Source organism: Dreissena polymorpha, chromosome 1 (genome assembly GCF_020536995.1).
Source record: "Dreissena polymorpha isolate Duluth1 chromosome 1, UMN_Dpol_1.0, whole genome shotgun sequence".
NCBI lineage: Eukaryota > Metazoa > Mollusca > Bivalvia > Myida > Dreissenidae > Dreissena > Dreissena polymorpha.
The window spans coordinates 70068781-70087641 of NC_068355.1; the positions used below are offsets into that span (position 1 = coordinate 70068781).

An 18861-nucleotide genomic window follows, 5' to 3' on the forward strand; every position below is an offset into this window, starting at 1 on the left:
CACTGAGGCCCTATTAATATATGACTTTGTCGAAAATAGAAATCCAATTTTATGCCACACAAACATGATAATATTGGGTGTTTCAACATTTGACACGCATAATTAGCCAAAGGCGTTACTGGGTGTTGAAATCATCGATAATGTATCGATGTGTGGGTGTTTATCTACATGTACTCTGTACGACGGTCTACCACTATATTTATTCGCTGCCACTGGATACAAACTTGCGTCAATAATTACTGTTATACTTTATAGGATTAACAAAGGTGTGGGTTTGATTGTGAGGTTTCAAGCCGTTTTGTGGGTAACTTTGGTTATGTGTGTCGGTACATCCGAGAGCGTGTTTAACTTGCCGAAAATCCATTATAGAAAGCGTATGATATTTAAAAAGTAAGTGTTTGCATTTGCATAATAAATAAATGATACTAAAGTTTTACCATCGTTATGCAATGAACAGATGTTCATAAGAATCATCAGCCAGATTGTGAAATTGCATGCATATACGCCATTTGAGGTAGGTCACTTGATTTATTCGTGATTTATTGGGCGAAGTTATCGTGATCCTGGCGAGATGTTCTTGAAGCCTAAACAGACTCGAGGCTCCTGTTATTTGTTGGCGTAAAGGCGATGCAGGAGACATCTACTCGGCATTTAGCATCGGGATATGTCCGGGAAGGATTATGCGGCACGACACCGTAGTCATGACCCTTACTTTATTTAACGACATAATTTATTAAATTTTGTTGTTGTGTGGTAGGTAAAATGAAATCAATCAATAACTAAACTCCGTGAATATTTGAAATCGTGCATCTGGGTATTTTGAAGCAGTTTTCAATCTGAATAAGCCGAGATTTAGTGCAACAATCGGAAGGAGTCATAAGTGTTCTTTGGATACGTTTGATCCTCGCTCTGGGAAAAAGGGGCATAATTTGTGTGCATATAGTCGCCCTAGCGTACCCTGGACAGTCTTATAAGATACGACACTTTCCGCCGATACAATATTATATCTAAGAAGAGACTTCAGTTGAACGCAAACTACAACAAGAGCACCGCATAACGGATGCCATGCTCGGCTACGGGTGCAGGTTTGAATAAATGAAAGCTTGTCAGAATTATTTTTTAAGGTCCTTGACCTTTGACCTAGTGACCCAAAAATGGGTGTGGCCTGTAGAATTCATTAAGGTGCATCCACATATGAAGTTTCAAAGTTTTAGGTGGAAGCAATTTGATTTTAGAGCCAATGTTCAAAACCTTAACAAAATGTTAAGGTTTTAGCACGACGCGGACGTCGGAGGACACGACGAGCTGGCTAGCTGGCTATGACAATACCTCGGGTTTTCTCCAGAAACGTCGAGCCAATAACATCAGTAAGTGTCGCCCCTAATCTTGGACGACACTTGACGTACCTGTATTAGGCCCTGTTTTCCCAGAAAGCGGATCAACAATATATTGAACATTCGACAGAAAAGAATAACAAAGAAAAAAACAATAGCAGTATTCAAGAAAATAAATGTATATTTCTCAATTCATATCTATATAACGAACATTTATATCATATCATTCTAATACACTTGCACATATAACAAAGCAAAGTGAAACGACATTTTGATTTATCAATCCATACATTTTTAATGAACTGTGAAATTGTAGTTTTTAATTTCTTAAGCTTGTTTATCAATAAACTAATATTGCGATGAGAGCAAAAACCGAAGATATTTGATACATTCTAGAGCTTTTTCAATAGTAACAAAATTCAAGTTACATGCTTGACACGACGTAATCAATTAGTAAATATCTATTAAACAATCAAAGGAAACAAATGAAAGACCGAAATAGTTCTTTAGTACCAAACAAGCTCAATCCACTTGCTAAAATTGTCTTATTTACTCAAAATATGCCACAGGAAAACTCCTAGTTTTTTATATAATTTTTTATATAATAAGATAAACGCAAGGAATTAAGAAATGAGGTCTTAAAGCAACATAAATAATGAGGTCCGTGCGATGATTTTAGTTTGCCGCAGATGTTCCCATAATCAGCCCAGTTTGAAACGGGCAAATAAAAGGTTAAGGGTTGCTTGTTTCTCATGCATTCTACTTATCTATGTTAATTGTTAGCGAACGAAAACGTGTTATGGGGTATGCACTGGGTAGATTAAAGGATAATATAAGTGTCAAGGTGGGAATTGCAGTAATAACTAGACCTAACATTAATAAGTAGTGTTTTCCAGGTAGGCAATCGAAATGGAACGGGAAGCACTTCTCAGGGGGAAGAGGGCGATTGTGCTCTCTTTATATGGTTAGTGGGCCTACAAGTAAAAACGAACAAAGTTAACACGCGTTAGTACACACATTCTGTTATATATATATATATTAGTAGGGCATATGATATAACTGCAATCAAACGAGTATGAGATTTAACTAATATTATATATGTTTACGTGCTAAGAATGCAGGAATACAACTTAAGTTGCAAAATATTTCATGAAAATGAAAATGACTAAGGGAAATGCAATGAAACAAACATAGACATTTGTATACATATCTCAAACAAATATATAACTTGTCTCGCGTTTAAAAATGAATGTTATTCACTGAATCCTACGTTTAACAATTTAAACAGACAATTTGTCATCTCTAAATAATATCAATACAAATCTAGAATATATTCTTATTTACAAGATGCACTTGTAACACAAATAAGACGGGCCTGGAAACTGCGCTCCATGCAATCCAAATGAACGCCGATCACAGTGAGTCACCCTGCGCCTAGCTACTCACCGAGTCCCTCCGCTGGGTAACCTTGTACGCCCCACCGTACGTGTATGAGTTGGCGTGGGACCTACGCAACTCCTGGTTAATGCTTCGTCCAAAGTTGCGTTCGTTCATGAACTGGTTTTCACGGAAGCGAAAGTCACGTGGTTGTCCGTATACCCTGTAACCCGCTTCGCTGCCAAAGTCTTGTCGCCGTGTCTGGTCCTCCCCGACCTCCGACCATGCGTAACGCCTCAGACCGCGCGGTGGCTCACTCGACCGAATGACATACGAGGAACGTACATTTGACGGCTTGCTCTGGTAATGGTAGCTGTAGGCGGAAGGAATACGGCGCGTTTCCGACACACCGTACGTTGTTCGCATAACAGGCTTCTCGACAACGATTCGCTGCGGCTCAGGCATAGGTTGTTCCGGGACATCGATGTAGACTGGCTTCTCGATAATTATTGGCTTTGGAATTACAGGTGGAGCGCGCTGACGAAGGACTGGCTTTTCCACAATGATCCGTTGAGGCTCTTGCACCGGCCACGGTGGTGGGTCGATGTACACAATCTTTTCAATAATTATTGGTGGAGGTGGGGGTGGGGGCGGGCCGCGGTCACGCAGCACGGGCTTCTCTACTATGATTCTCTGGGGTTCCTGCTGCTGGTATCTGGGTCCATCGATGTAGACGACCTTCTCTATGATGATGGGTTTTGGGGCGGCCGGGGGCGGTCCGGGATCTCGAATGATCGGCTTCTCAACAATGATTCTCTGAGCCTCCTGCTTCGGATAAGGCGGTGGATCAATGAAGATCTTCTTTTCCACGATTTCAGGCGTCGGTGGTCGAGGGGCTGGTTTCGGAGCATTAAATACGGGTTTTTCTACGACGATTCTGTGCGGCTGTTGTTTCGGGTATTCTGGTGGGTCGATGTACACCGGACGCTCCTCGATTTCCGGGGCGGGTGGCGGAGGAGCTGGACCAATGGGTCGCAAAATCGGCTTATCTACAATAATCTTCTGTGGTGCCTGTCGAGGCCACGCTGGTGGGTCTATGTAGACCTGGTTTTCTTGGATTATTGGTGACGGTGGAGTCGGAGGCTTAGGATACTCCTTGACAATTGGTTTGTCCACAATAATCCTCTGTGCCTCTTGGATGGGCGGGGGTGGTGGGTCAATGTAAACTGGTCGCTCTATAACTTGGGGCTTTGGAGGGTCGGGCCATCTCATCTCCTTAAACACAGGCTTGTCGACATAAATCACCTGAGGCTCCATTTTTGGTGGCGCCGGAGGATCAATATAAACAGGTCGCTCAATGATTTTAGGTTTCGGATATTCTACCGGGCCCCGCTGAGTGATTACAGGTTTGTCGACAATTATTGTTTGCTGCGGGGGAGGTGTAGGTGCGCGTTCCATTTCCGCGTGCGCCTTTACGAGTACGGTCTGAGATTCCACTGCGGGAGGCGGTGTTGGTGCGCGATAGTCTCCGGCTTTCACGTAATACGTATTAGTGTGTCCATCTCCGTTGACAATGTTGACGTCAACATTGTCATACTCGTACGCTCGTGACACGTGAGCTGAACGTCGCACGTCCGTTGTGTCGATGTTTGTGACGAACGTTTTCGTGTCTGTGTTATAAATACGTGTATCATAATCTTCCTGGTACATGTATATCTTCTTAGACTCCGGCGTCTTCCAGGCAGTGGTCTGGTTGACACGCAGCGTCTTGTCGAACTCCGTTGACTGGTCAATAAAAAACTTCATGGCCCCAGAGGAATCGTAGCCGCGCCGCTGCGCTGTATGTGCCGTCTGAGTTGCGTTCACGAGGTGCAGAGCGTCACGCGTCGAGTTGCAGATGAACGCATGACACAGAAGCGGGTCCGTGTTGCCGCGCTGACGCCTCATGACGGTGGCGTAGATAGCCGGATGGTCCGAGTCCGGCTCGTTGGCCGTGATGACCGAATGTACGGGCACGAATTTCGTGGTTTGTAAATCTGTGGCGCTTTCCACACATCTCACGGCCGCGCAAATCGTTAGAGTAGATATTGGTAGACTAAAGGCCGGCTCGGTGTTATTCGCGTAGTTCACATGAACCACATCCGGTGTAACTGTCACTGTGACGTCATATCCTTCCACGTTCGATACGCTCCCACGGTATCTGTAATAAAGTTGTGTACGCTTTACAAACATGAGATACTGTCGCAAGCATGAACAACTAGGACATATTTTGAACATGTTCACATTGTTAACATAAATACAAACTTGTGGGGAAAATCGTTCGTAAATTCGTTCAGTTCTCCACCTTGATTACTTAGTACCCTTTTTGTAGTTCGAAAGTTATGTATTCACTATTTTTGTATTAAATTTATTTAACGCGAAGATTAATGTTCCGAATACGCACCTCTCCTTTAGGGGAGCCTGAAGTGCCTCGACTCCTTTCCGGTCCACTGCGGGCTTTGAACTTCCGATATAGAACACCTGGCACCGGTACATCACGTTCGACTTTGTACTCATCTTCGTGGCTATCTAAAATAAAGATGAAGTGTTCTAGGAGATCGATTAATTGAACTGAGCCTCGCTTTGGAAAAACGGTGCTTGATGCATTAGCGTAAATTGTCGTCCCAAATTAGGCTGTGCAGTCCGAACAGGCTAAACAGGGGCGACACTTTTACGTTATTTTTTTAAAGGAAGTCTCTTCCTAGCAAAAGTCCACGGAAAGTTAGCCTGGATTAATCTGGGACGACACTTGATGTTAGCCTGGATTAATCTGGGACGACACTTGATGTTAGCCTGGATTAATCTGGGACGACACTTGATGCACATGCATTGAGCCTCGTTTTCACAGCGAATCTCATTTCCTTGACCTTGATGCGGTCCGTTTGCGTTTTCACAGAGCGAATCTCATTTCCTTGACCTTGATGCGGTCCGTTTGCGTTTTCACAGAGAGAATCTCATTTCCTTGACCTTGATGCGGTCCGTTTGCGTTTTCACAGAGCGAATCGCATTTCCTTGACCTTGATGCGGTCCGTTTGCGAAAAAAGACAAGCTGCAAGCGAGGAGCCGGGCATCCGCTATTGTTTCATGCAATGTGAGAAAGAATTTAAACTTAATGTTAATTTTACTGATATGACTGGAATATTGTCTTGTTTTGGAAACCCGACTACCAGGAGAAAATCCCGGAGTTCGAATTTTGAACAGTAAAACACATATATAATTTTGTTTGTTTTATAATGTGTTCTCAATTCATTTAACTGGTAGTTAACAACCAAATGCCATGTTAATTGTAGACTCCTGTAGTTTTATGTATGACATTTAATATAGGGGAAGTAATTTTACTCTCCAAATAAAACTAGATCTATCTCTAACGACAACTTTGTGCTTTAAAAAAAAATTCTATCTTAAAAGTTTATGTATTAAAGCATAACTTTTACATTTTCAATTTTCACATTACATTAGGTGAATGACTGCTTTTACAATGACAAAGTTTACAAAGATTTTATCGAAAATTATCATTCTTAAGTTATCTACTAAAGTTTGGGTAATTGTCATAAATATTCACTACCGCACCGTGGTAACTTTGAAATCACAATATGCCCGAGGGCGTGACATTTCAGCGGTAACAGAATTTTCAATTATTTAACTGTAAGAGGTATACTTCGTCAAGGTTTGGTGAGTTTTCATAATGAGGATTTACGACAAATCTGATATAATTTCAAATTACGCAAAGCTTCGCCCTGAAGAAAGCTATTTGTCGATGTGTAGATATTAATGGTAAATGGTCCTTCGCCGAAGGATTGCAGTTAAATACTTCAAACTACGGTTAACTACACAGTGTTGCATAAAAAGCATATTTCTATAAAAGTAGTTAATTATGGCCAGCTACTTAAGTGAACGAAGAAGAAACTAACATTATTATGTTGGTTTGTTCTGTTTTATATTTTGATACATCTTATGGAAATATTACTGAAGACACAAAATTGCTTAGGGAAAAACGTTTGATGAGTCAGAAGAACGTATGTGTGTGTTTCACGTAACTGTACAGGACCATGTATGGGTGTGTGGGTGTTTCGCGTAACTGTACAAGACCAAGTTTGGGTGTGGGTGTTTCACGTAACTGTACAGGACCATGTATGGGTGTGTGGGTGTTTCACGTAACTGTACAAGACCAAGTATGGGTGTGGGTGTTTCACGTAACTCCACAAGACCATGTATGGGTGTGGGTGTTTCACGTAACTGTACAAGACCATGTATGGGTGTGGGTGTTTCACGTAACTGTACAAGACCATGTATGGGTGAGGATGCTTCACGAAACTGTATAAAACCATGCATGTGTGCGGGTGTTTCACGTAACAGCACAATAACATATATGAGCCTGCGTGTTAAGCGTATCTGTGCAGGACAAGGGATGCGTGCGCGTGTTCCACGTAACTGTACAAGACCATGGATGGATGTGCGTGCTTCACGTAACTGTACAGGACCATGAATGGGTGTGTGGGTGTTTCACGTAACTGTACAGGACCATGCATATGTGTGCATGTTTCCCGTAACTGTAGAAGACCAAGAATGGGTGTGCGTGTTTCACGTAACTGTACAAGACCATGAATGGGTGTGCGTGTTTCACGTAACTGTACAAGACCATGTACGGGCCTGCGTGTTTAGCGTAATTGTACAATACCATGTATGTGTGCGGGTGTTTCACGTAACAGCATATATGAGCCTGCATGTTAAGCGTAACTGTACAGGACCAGGGATGCGTGCGCGTGTTCCACATAACTGTACAAGACCATGGATGGATGTGCTTGCTTCACGTAGCTGTACAATACCATGGATGGATGTGCATGTTTCACGTAGCTGTACAAGACCATGGATGGATGTGCATGTTTCACGTAGCTGTACAAGACCATGGATGGATGTGCATGTTTCACATAGCTGTACAAGACCATGGATGGATGTGCATGTTTCACATAGCTGTACAAGACCATGGATGGATGTGCGTGTTTCACATACTAGTAGCTGTACAAGACCATGGATGGATGTGCATGTTTCACATAGCTGTACAAGACCATGGATGGATGTGCATGTTTCACATAGCTGTACAAGACCATGGATGGATGTACGTGTTTCACGTAACTGTACAAGACCATGGATGGATGTGCGTGTTTCACGTAACTGTAAAATACCAAGTATGGGTGTGGGTGTTTCACGTAATTGTACAAGACCATGCATGTGTGTGCGGGTTTCACGTAACTTTTCAAGACAGTGCATGGGCCTGCGTGTTTAGCGTACCTGTACAAGTCCATGGATGGGTGTGCGTGTTTCACGTAACTGAACAAGATCATGTATTGGTTTTCGCGTTTCACGTATCTGTACAATACAGTGCATGTGTGTTCGTGCTTTCGTTATTGTGGTCACAAATAAATAAAAACGAACATTTTGTATCTACAAAAATCCATGTAATCATACCCCATCTAGCGTTGAAATTGTGGCTATTGCTATAAGGAACACTGATTGTCTAGGTGTAAACTTCATTTTACAAAATACTTCACGAAATTTTCGTTGATTTTGAGCGTTATAAAGACTTTAATTCTAAATTTCAAGATTTTAAGCGTATCACATCTTTCGGCAAATCATGGAATAATATAAAATTTCTTAATTCTTAGATAACATGACCTGCGTCTAGGAAACACAACGTCCACTACTGCGCTTTGAAACCGCACAGCAGCTATTTAAGACAAAAAAAATTAAGTCCAAAGATCATAACTTCGCCTAACATCAATGGACCGACTAGCACGAAACCCACCCTTAGTCTGTATTTCATGTAGGTATCCTCACACACCAAAAATGAGCTTTATATTTGAAAGCGTTGCTTAAAAAACGGGAAACCTTAATAAGAGGGAACAAGAGATGTGTTTGTCAGAAAAGCAATGCAACCTATTGCGCCGCTTTGAAATAAAATTTCAATATATCATTTTGCAGGTTAAGAAATTATCTTCCTTTTAAAGCTTATTACTTCCCTTGGATTGTATTTTTGGACTTTTGACCTTGAATAATGACCTTGAACTTAATCTTTATGTGCAGCTTCGTGAGATACACATGCATGCCAAACATCAAGTTGCTATCTTCAATATAGCAAAAGTTATGGCCAATGTTAAAGTTTTCGGACGGACACAGAGACTGACAGACTGACAGACTTACAGACGGACTGACAGACAGTTCAACTGCTATATGCCACCCTACCGGGGGAATAAAAATAAGTCCAATGCCCATAACTTCGCCCAAAACGAAAGGACCGGAATGGAACTCACACTTCATCTGTAGGTCATGTAGATTGACTCGCATTCCAAACTAGAGCTTTGTCACAGACGTGACGAATACCCCCACATGCCGCATTGACACACGATATTTTGCATGTCATCTTCCAAAAAAAAACAGCGGACACCATGCTCAATTTTTAAAACGCACTAAGTGACCCCTTGACCTAGTTTTTGACCCAGAAAGGCTCATGTTCTAAATTGGCACTTAGATCATCTCCATAAAACTTATGACCAAGTTTGGTGATGATCGGATGTAAATTCTTGAATTAAAGAGCGGACACCATGCTGAATGTAAAAAAAACCGCACTAAGTGATCCCGTGACCTAGTTTTAGGCCCGGAATGGGCCAGGTTCAAACTTGTCCTAGAGAGAAACTTGTGACCAAGTTTGATGAGGATTGGATGAAAACTACTTGAAGCAGAGAACGGACACTTAATACGGACCGACAGACAGACCGACCGACCGACAAGTTCACTCCTATATACCCCCCAAAACTTCGTTTGTGGGGGTATAAAAATGAGCTATATACATGAAAGCATTTGTTAAAAAAATATAAGAAAAATGGAAAAGGTCGAGGTCTAAGGCAGATTACTTCGTCAAATGACAATTTACCGGAAAGGAATTCACACTTCATCTGTAGGTCATGTACATGTAGGTAAATTCACAATCAGCTAAATATCTTAAAGCGTTGCGTAAACAACCTCCGGAAAACTGTTAGTATAGAGGAAAATCTTTAAGTCAAAGGCCCATAATTTCGCCAGAAAAATCAATGGACCTGAACGAAACTCACACTTCATCTGCATGTCATGTACGTAGACTCGCGTTTAAAAAATCACCTCAATATCAGGAAGCATTGCGTAAAAAACCTACGGAAAAGGGAATTCCGGATGAACGGACGAACACTGCGACTGCTATATGCCACCCTACCGAAGCATAACACATTAATTGTGTAAAAAATGCTCAGTATACCACTCAGCATGGGTTCATCTAAATTGATCCGTCCTAAATCACCTATTTAAATATGACCAGGACCTCAGGCGAAATTTCAATGGTTCCTCTCCATTCAAATCCGGCATTATAGATTTGAATTTGCAAGCTCATGTTGATACGCACCGAGCGTTTTGTTAAGCGTTCACACTTCAACTATCCCTTTTACTTATGAGACAGCTAAGTAAACTTGACCGCGGGCATTTTGATCCGAGTAGAGCTAATGCATTCAGTGTACATGAAGTCGGTGGATATTGAGCTTCAAACAGAAAATCGTTTGAAGAAGTTTTAAAAGCATGTATCATCAAGCACATGGTTCAATGCATAACGAAACTTGCGGGTTAAATCAACGTAAAGCAATGCATTTTTTTTCCAAACGAGTCTAAATGACTTACAAATCAACGCGAAATTAATCGTTTAACACAATCGCTGAAATTGAAGTAAATACGGTCAGTGTAGAGCTCAATTGGCAAAATTGCAACCTAGCGCATGATTCAATTGACAAAAAGAAATTTCAGATTAGAAAAGGTCCACACAAATTAGATTAAAAAGATTAAACGTAGTTCATCCCGTTTCAACTAGCTTAATAATTGCAACATGTTAATTGTTTGACTTTTACCCATCATAAAATCAGTAAAACAATGTCAAAAAATGTGTGATCAACTAGTTATAAAGCCATTAAAAAGTATTTCCCTACCTACCTACCTACCCAGCCATTGGATTGACCGTATTGTTATAAGAGATGTTCAGTATCAATTGGAGGTAAATCGGTGTAGAAATGAAGTTAATGTAAAATAACATAAAACAAGACATGTGTTTGTCAGAAATACAATATCCCCTCCTCCGCCGCTTTGATTTATTAATTTGTTTTTATCATTTGGCAGGTTCATTAATTACCTCCCTTTAAAAGTTATTATTTCCTTTGGATCAGTTTTTTTTACCTTAGACCTTGAAGGATGACATTGACCTTTCACCACTCAAAATGTGCAGCTCCATGAGATACACATGCATGCCAAATATCAAGTTGCTATCTTCAATATAGCAAAAAATATGGCCAATGCATAATACCGGGGGCATAAAAATGAGTGAAAATCTCTGACCCGGCCCCACCCCAATAACTTTTGACCCAGGAGTCAGATCAAAATTCCAAATAGTGCAGGGTCGCACATATGCTCATAGCTACCATGGGTGTAAGTTTCAAGGATCTGGTGCTTATAGTGTAGGAGGAGACAGTGGCCAGGACGGACGGAAGACCACAATATCCCCACTTGTTCTCCTAAAAGCGTGGAGAAAATGAACTAATTTCCAAATCAACATTGCTTTTCATGAAATTTAATTTTTCAAACCAGTAAAACGATAGTTGTCTAAACACGTTACACACTTTAAAAGCCAGTTTTAATAGTATGAAGAAACTTAAGAAAATTCTAATTATAACTGTTTTTACCATATTTTTGCATAAAACAGTAAATTAGCTCATCTTTTCCGACAATCAAATATGATTTTTTTCTCCGCTTTAGTTTATATGTTTGTTTATATTCGAGCTTTTTTTTCAAAGCACATTCTGATAATAAGAAATATGATATAATAATGGACACATATTATTGATAGTCACAAATAAGTGTAGGTTCAGAAATTGGTGATTGATTTAATATTAAACCAAACAGGTCAAAATTATTAATACATTTTTTATAAGAACGTTCTTAACTGTTAAGACTGGTGAAAAGCTATCTAACATTTATAGAAACACATTTAGTCATTTATAGATTATTTCTAAGGTGTCATCTGACACTTCAAAAACAACTTAGAACAAGAGCTGTCTCCATAGGATGACATATGCTCCAGAAAAACGCTTTGATATAAGTTATGAGCATTTTTCGAAACCTTAACGCATATTTCAAAACCTAAACGCGGATCCTAAGTTCAAGGTCAATGTCACAGGGATCAGAATTTGTGTGCTTATGGATAGGCGTTCTCCATATACACATGCATACCAAATATGAAGGTTACATCTGAAGCGACATAAAAGTTATGAGCATTTTTCGAAACCTACACGCAAAATGTGACGGACAGACAGACAGACGGACAATGCGATCACTATATGCGCTCCATCGGGGCATAAACATCCTAACTTTATAGAAAATGGTGCCATAATAATAGGTCATTTATCAGTTTGTACAAAAAATGCATATTTAAAGTTAAGTAACACCTTGCTGACTTAAGTATCTAAAATATAAGTATCTAAAATATAAGTATCTAAAATATAAGTATCTAAAATATAAGTATCTAAAATATAAGTATCTAAAATATAAGTATCTAAAATATAAGTATCTAAAATATAAGTATCTTCATTTCATTAATACATAACTTGTTAACATGTCCATATTTTGTGCGTATCTTCGTTTAAAATGAAATGTCACAATGTTACGGTTCCTTATAATGCAAATACCATTTACGAATCACTTACCGTTGATAATATTTAGTCAAACGCGGGCCGAGATGGTTCAATCCTTAGGTCGAATTCTGATTCAAACCAAGGATTAAATTTAAGAATTCGATGTTTTTTAGTAAACGTATGAAGCAGCGAGTAGGTCGCAAAGATATATCAAACATTCATGTTTTGCTGAATATTGGTATAATGCACTGCTCTCATCCTAATTACCGAACCATAGGTTGATGTATACATGCACTGTTTGTTTTGTAGTTAATAAACATTCATTATGCATGCCTTATCGTGTTTTATCGTAATGTCAATCTAATTTGCGTATGCCTATTGCAATCATTTTGTGGTCTGTTCCAGAAAAGAAACGAAATGGAACGAGCTACGGCAATGCCTTTTTTTCTGTCGTTGGTGGATCCGTTGTTAGGACGGCCGAAGTAGTCTCTTTGACTTATTTATTATAAAAATACGCAATAAACGTATGTATGCTATGTTTTACAATAGTTACGTCCTAATGAAATCGTAACTTTAAGTACCAAGAATACATTGAGCACCGCTTAAATGTTTTGACATAAAGTCACTACATTAAATCAATTTATTCGATAATATGGAATGGCAAAAACTTGATAAACGTGCTTGTGCCGTGAATTGAAGACAAATTAAACGGCAAAGCTGTGGTACGTGTCCATTTTGTTTGAAATTGTATTACCAAACACAGAACATTAAACTCGCGCGAATAATTAATAAAAGAACCTACCGTTGAAGTACCCGAAGAGAACTGGCGTCAAACAGGTGTATTTCGTTTGGTATCCTTTTCTTTGACGTCTACGAAAACGTGTTTTCTCCAACACAATTCATCGTACGTCAAACAACATAAATATATTTCAGAAGTGTTTACACTGCTTATTGTCATGCACAATCCACCCTCGTTTATTGGGTTCAGTTTGATTCGCCCGTTTCACGCATCAGTAAACCGTTCCGCTAGTTTACACAGGGCTAAAATAAAACTGATACATACCCAGAATTCTTGTTCTCGATGACAAAACCGGTTTTGTCGTCTGCTTTGCTATTGCTGAAATAACTATTAAGATTCACCTAGGACGAAATAGGTCGTGTGTTAATAGCGTACAATACACCTTCGACTTTAAAGAATCCATTTAAACGATCGCATTTGGCTTATGGACGTCAGTAATATTTGCCAAAGGTATTTTCATTATACATGTACATGTGGAGGCGGAGTAGGCATAATGGGCGAGAGTGATTGTCGGTCCGATAATATGCTGCTTGTAATGGATAGACTGGTATATTGAGTGTAATAATTTTTATTTTCCTTAAGGTTTATGTAGAGGCTTCATTTTGAAAAATGTGGGACCCCTAGCATTGAACTCAAATTTGACTAAAGGAAGAGTGCCACATTGAAAATGTATACATATATGCTTTAAAGGATGTTTTTCCTTCAAACTGCTACCAATTTTGTACATCAACGTATCATAACATCCACAAAATCAATCAAAATACAAAGCGATTTTAACACTAAAATAAACATTATTTTCAAAAATCTGAATCATGTTTATTCCACGTATTTTGGCGGAAAATTATATAACTAGTGAATAATATCGACATTGACGAGGGCAAGTTACGCTTAAATAGTAAAAAAAGTTTACATATCTAGAAATATCAAAACTCGAACACATGTCATTTCATCACCATGGGGGCAGCCATTTTTAAATTAATAAAATAGAAAGAAACATGCTAAAAACTCACTCATCGCCTAATTGACATTCCAAACGGTTGACGATGACAAATGCATTGGATTGTAATCTTTCCGTTGATGTTTGCAAACTGCACGATCAGACCATATAAACACTCAAAAGAATAACTATGTAAGAAGCATTTCTCCAATGTTTACAATCGTTGTCGAATCACACGACATATATTATTGCGTATAAAATAGTACGCTTACAGACTGATAGAAAGATCGATACGTAACTCTGTACAATTCATCACGGTATACTATTCTATAGATAATATATAATAATACATCGCTTTAACAATCTAAAAGTAGAAATAATTCTTTTAAACGGAGTTTTTAATAACGCAAGTGAAAACAACGGAAGTTGGATGGATATTCTGTGAGATGCACTTCGGCTCCAGAAAAACAATACAAATAAACTAAAAAAGACGTGTGGGGGACAATTTTCAGCTGGATAATATTTGTAATAAGGTAAGTGATGATATCTCTACGTGGTCATTTCTATTATTTAGTGCGATCTCTTGCTATTTAATGTTAAAAGTTGTTTTACTAGTTGCCATCCAACTGTCAAAATAAGTATTGTGTTTTCTCAGGTATGTGTATACACATACCCGTTTTTCTCACCACTGCACGTGGTTTCGACAGATTTGTTTTGCACGTTTTTCTACGGATCACAGCGATGGCCACGCTTTCAAAATGGGTAGAAGGAATAGAAATATAAAATCAATCGTTTTGCCAATTTCTTTATATTCCTTTACAATTTTATATGTCGTCTGCAATCTATTTCAATTTGAGATGGTTTAAAATTTGCAATTTTGTTGAGAGGTAAATAACACAATTGTTAAGCCTTTGAAATAGAATTGTGACTCTTATTATCCACCGTACCTGGATTTTTAAAAAGTAGTTACGTTTTAGTTATTTTTAGAACTTTGTTTAGGATATTTATCCAAAAAAGGCAGTTGAATAAAAACTCATTTGTTGTTTTATGACAATAATTTTCTGTGAAATGTTGCTAACTTGACCTTGTATATGTATATAGCTTTGTATTTATTCAACTTAAGGTAGTGCATATCCTTCCTAACTTTAGATTGAGATTTTGTAAATTAGTGTAAAAATATATTGGTTTTAAACCAAAATATGAATAAAGCACACAAATATTGACTGTCAAAAATGTGTTTATGTTATTCTATCCGTCTTTAGCTTTAAAATGATATATAGTTTGACCATATTGTACCACGTTCAATTAAGAAAAACCAAAGCGAAGTTTTAATGAATTTTATCCCCCCCCCCCCCCCCCATGAACCTTAAAGGGGCATAAACATTAACAAATATCACCCAAACCGCTACAAACAGCAATATGGTATTTTCTAATTTCCGAGCAGAGTTGTCGTTCCTTGCTCTCACATACAATCTCGGCCATCACAAGAAAATCTTACCAGATTTGGTAGAATTTTATTTTATATAACAAACAAGAACTATATGCGAGAATGTATCGTTATACATTAAAATTCTAGTTCGATTGATTTTTGGATTTGCTGCACACAAGATACAAACTAAAACCATATATTCTTTACACAATTAGCAGCAGTCCACGAAAAACGACCTCGGTGAGGAGACGCCACATTGGAAAAACTTGTAAACGAATAAATGCATATATGTCCATGTGTCCAGCCAGAATGTAGGAATTTCGCTTGTTATCCGAGTATAAAGATACTCTAGAACAATCAATCAAGAAATACCTGTGTACTCATATATATCGTGAATTTACTTTTATAAATAGCAAATAAAAAAAGCTTGCAAAACCAGTTTGATTTCTCATGTCATTCAGGACGGAGCGCTCCGCTGTACAATAGAACGCGGAGAACTAATAATGCTATAAACTGTAACCCATACTTGTATTCTTAATTCTTATTCTACGGATAAACACGCCCACATCGTTGAACGGGCATAGATTTAATCAAAAGTAAAAGTAATGTTTACAAAGTTTACTCAATAACTAGAGTATAAGCCAGTTTTTTTGTCTGTATTTAACATTAACATCAATAAAACACAAGAAAAATGATCAGCAGAGAAAATCTTGCAAACCTCCGATTGTCTTTTATTTGAATAAAAGACCACGTAATACAATATTAATTAGGGTTTAAGTCGTATTCATAGCTTTCAAACGGTCAGCACACAGCGATGGAAGTTGAAAACGGTTTAATTGATTCCATAACCTCTCACTTATCCCAGAATTAATCACACACTACAGAAATGTAAATAAAATTGAACCTTATAGATTCGCACTTCAAACAAAAATTAAAATTTTAGCATTCATGTTCAATTTAAAAGTGTAATTAAATGAAAATATCAACCCATTATATATGCTTAAAATGGTATTCATTTATAGCATTGTTTTTTTTTCTTTCGAGACCTTCGTTACATTTTTACTTGGCCAGTGAACTAAATTTACTTATTATTTATTATTATATTAATCATATAACTAATATCCGCATGCAATTCTATAACAAATCAAGAGTGCTAAGCAGAAATAGTTATGGCTATCCCATAATATGTCACAAATTTGGCATTGCCTTGCTAACCTGTATTGCCAGATATACTGTGTATAAAATCAAACATCCTTCAACTTTGAAAAAAAAGCTTGCCTTACACATTTAATTTACAAAATGATTCAACACATGTCAATTTCGATATTGACGTGGACATAGCAACAAAACGCGTTCCCATCATAAACGAGTAAAGCCAACTTTTATTCTTATAAAAGAGATTGGGTCTTTAAACTCCCGTTGGAACTTTTCCGGGCGTTGGTTCTAGCTTGCTTGGAGTCGTCTCGTCTATGGTATCTATGGCAACCATATCCACTTGCCCCACGACTAAAACCTCCACCCATATGTACGGAAACAACTCACCGTCGTTCTTCACACATTGGTATACTTTCTTATTTCGATTAAGCACAAGAATTTTGTTGTCCACCATATTTAGACGTCTCAGACATTTCTTCTCACACCACTCAGCTTCTCTTCTGTGTACCTCCGCGTCAACAAGAATCAATCGAACAATTTGATTTTTAGGATTTGATTCATAGTAATAAAACGCCTCCAAGAATAATCGTGGTTGGAACATATTTTGGACAATGAACTGGCATGGTATTTTAATCCGGTTATCGCCGAAAGCAGACGTTTCTGGAAGTTCTCCGTGGTATAGACTTGCGCTGAACCATACTCCCATTGGCGCATCCTTATCACGTGACAAAACAGACCAATGAGGAGTCTCGGTGTTTCGCGGAAACATCGTACCATCTTTGAATATTTTGCGGATGTTCTCGGTGGTTGTCATGTGGGTAAAGTATTTTATCGTTTCTAAACGCCTTTCTCGCAAGGAATCCATGAACGACTGTTGGCAGATGAAAGCGTACGGTAAATACAATGTATTAAACTAATGAAATTCACATAATCTTGTTGGGATTATTGTTATAAAACTGCAGAAAAAAATCATCAGCGAATTATCTTGACGCGTATTATACTTAACGATTCAGGATGAAACATAACCACAACACTTTACATAAACATTGATATTGCCACACTCACCTCCAACTCGTTAGCCTCGTGGCCGTGAGCATGACTCCTCCTGAAGTCTCCAAACATCCTGTCCAACCGGAACACTTGGGATCGGGCTCGCTGCTCTAAATACACACGTGAAATTGATCTTAACCCATTTATGCTTAGTGGACTCTCCCATCCTCCTCAATTGGATCAATTTATTTCCAAAATTAGGGATGTCTAGTATATTTATTTCTTTATTCAGAATATTTCTTACAGAAATTCCTCTAAGCAAACAGCACAGACCCAGATGAGACGCCGCATCATCCTGCGTCTCATCTGGGTCTACGCTTTTTGACAAGGCCTTTTTTTCTAGACGCTAGGCATAAATTGGTTAATTACGTCAATATTTGAATCATTATTATTCCGTATGTATAAACTTGAATTACCGCTTAATGATAAAACAGGGCTAAATGCATGTGCTTTAAGTGTCATCCCATGTGCAGTCTACACGGACTAATCTTGGACGACACTTTCCGCGTAAACTGAAGTTTTGTTTAGAATAGACATCCTTATATGATATATTTCATTGAAACGGAATGCACATGCTTATCTGAGACGGCAATTAACGCACATGCATGCAGACCCGTTTATCTAGGGTGCAGCAATTAAACTGCTTATATAGTTCTAATTATATAAATTACATAATTATATTTTGCAAGAGTAAAATATATAAATTACCTTTGTTCCGGTTGTAATTCCAGTCTGACAGTCAAATAAAAAGTTGTTAAGGTTTTTTTAAAATTTCATGTGCAGTTATCTATATGAAATATGAACAGAAAAGCGTCATAATAAATGTATTCTTAGTGGTGAGTACAACAATTTTGTCATATATGTCACAGTAGAACAGTCAGACCACAATAAAGAATAACTTAACCAAACATGAGAGAGCATAACAGAATATGTAACTCAAGAATACCGCATGCATTTACCTTTTGAAAAAAAATAGTCGTTGAAAACTGACACTATTGTATTAATTTCATAAATTGGCCTGAGTTTTCAATTCAGAGACTTGCCAA

At 38.3% G+C, this 18861-nt stretch overlaps 2 protein-coding genes across 3 annotated transcripts; both read right to left on the bottom strand.

The window, feature by feature from the left end:
- Positions 1 to 1495: 1495 nt before the first annotated feature.
- LOC127834225 (uncharacterized) lies at positions 1496 to 13486 on the bottom strand. Of its 2 annotated transcripts, XM_052359904.1 has the most exons (4): positions 13248 to 13486; positions 5155 to 5279; positions 2781 to 4911; positions 1496 to 2308 (listed from the first exon to the last, which is right to left on the bottom strand). In XM_052359904.1, exons 2-4 carry the CDS (start codon positions 5265 to 5267, stop codon positions 2300 to 2302), a joined length of 2253 nt encoding a protein of 750 aa, XP_052215864.1. In that variant the 5' UTR covers positions 5268 to 5279; positions 13248 to 13486; the 3' UTR covers positions 1496 to 2299. The 2 variants fall into 2 exon arrangements, with proteins under 2 accessions (XP_052215864.1, XP_052215856.1); XM_052359896.1 differs by having other exon boundaries at positions 1496 to 4911.
- Positions 13487 to 16676: 3190 nt separating this feature from the next.
- Positions 16677 to 17921, bottom strand: LOC127834402 (uncharacterized). The gene is made up of 2 exons (XM_052360236.1): positions 17831 to 17921; positions 16677 to 17636 (listed from the first exon to the last, which is right to left on the bottom strand). The coding sequence occupies exons 1-2, from the start codon at positions 17885 to 17887 to the stop codon at positions 17019 to 17021; spliced, it is 675 nt and encodes a 224-aa protein (XP_052216196.1). The 5' UTR covers positions 17888 to 17921; the 3' UTR covers positions 16677 to 17018.
- Positions 17922 to 18861: the final 940 nt, after the last annotated feature.

What these genes read in the sequence shown, in the direction of transcription:
- LOC127834225 (XM_052359896.1), bottom strand. Translation starts at nt 5,267, where the DNA reads ATGAGTACAAAGTCGAACGTGATGTACCGGTGCCAGGTGTTCTATATC. An exon ending in CAGGCTCCCCTAAAGGAGAG is followed by an intron (nt 4,912 to 5,154) that starts GTGCGTATTCGG and finishes ACTTTATTACAG; the next exon opens with ATACCGTGGGAGCGTATCGA.
- LOC127834402 (XM_052360236.1), bottom strand. Translation starts at nt 17,887, where the DNA reads ATGTTTGGAGACTTCAGGAGGAGTCATGCTCACGGCCACGAGGCTAAC. An exon ending in ACGAGGCTAACGAGTTGGAG is followed by an intron (nt 17,637 to 17,830) that starts GTGAGTGTGGCA and finishes ATCTGCCAACAG; the next exon opens with TCGTTCATGGATTCCTTGCG.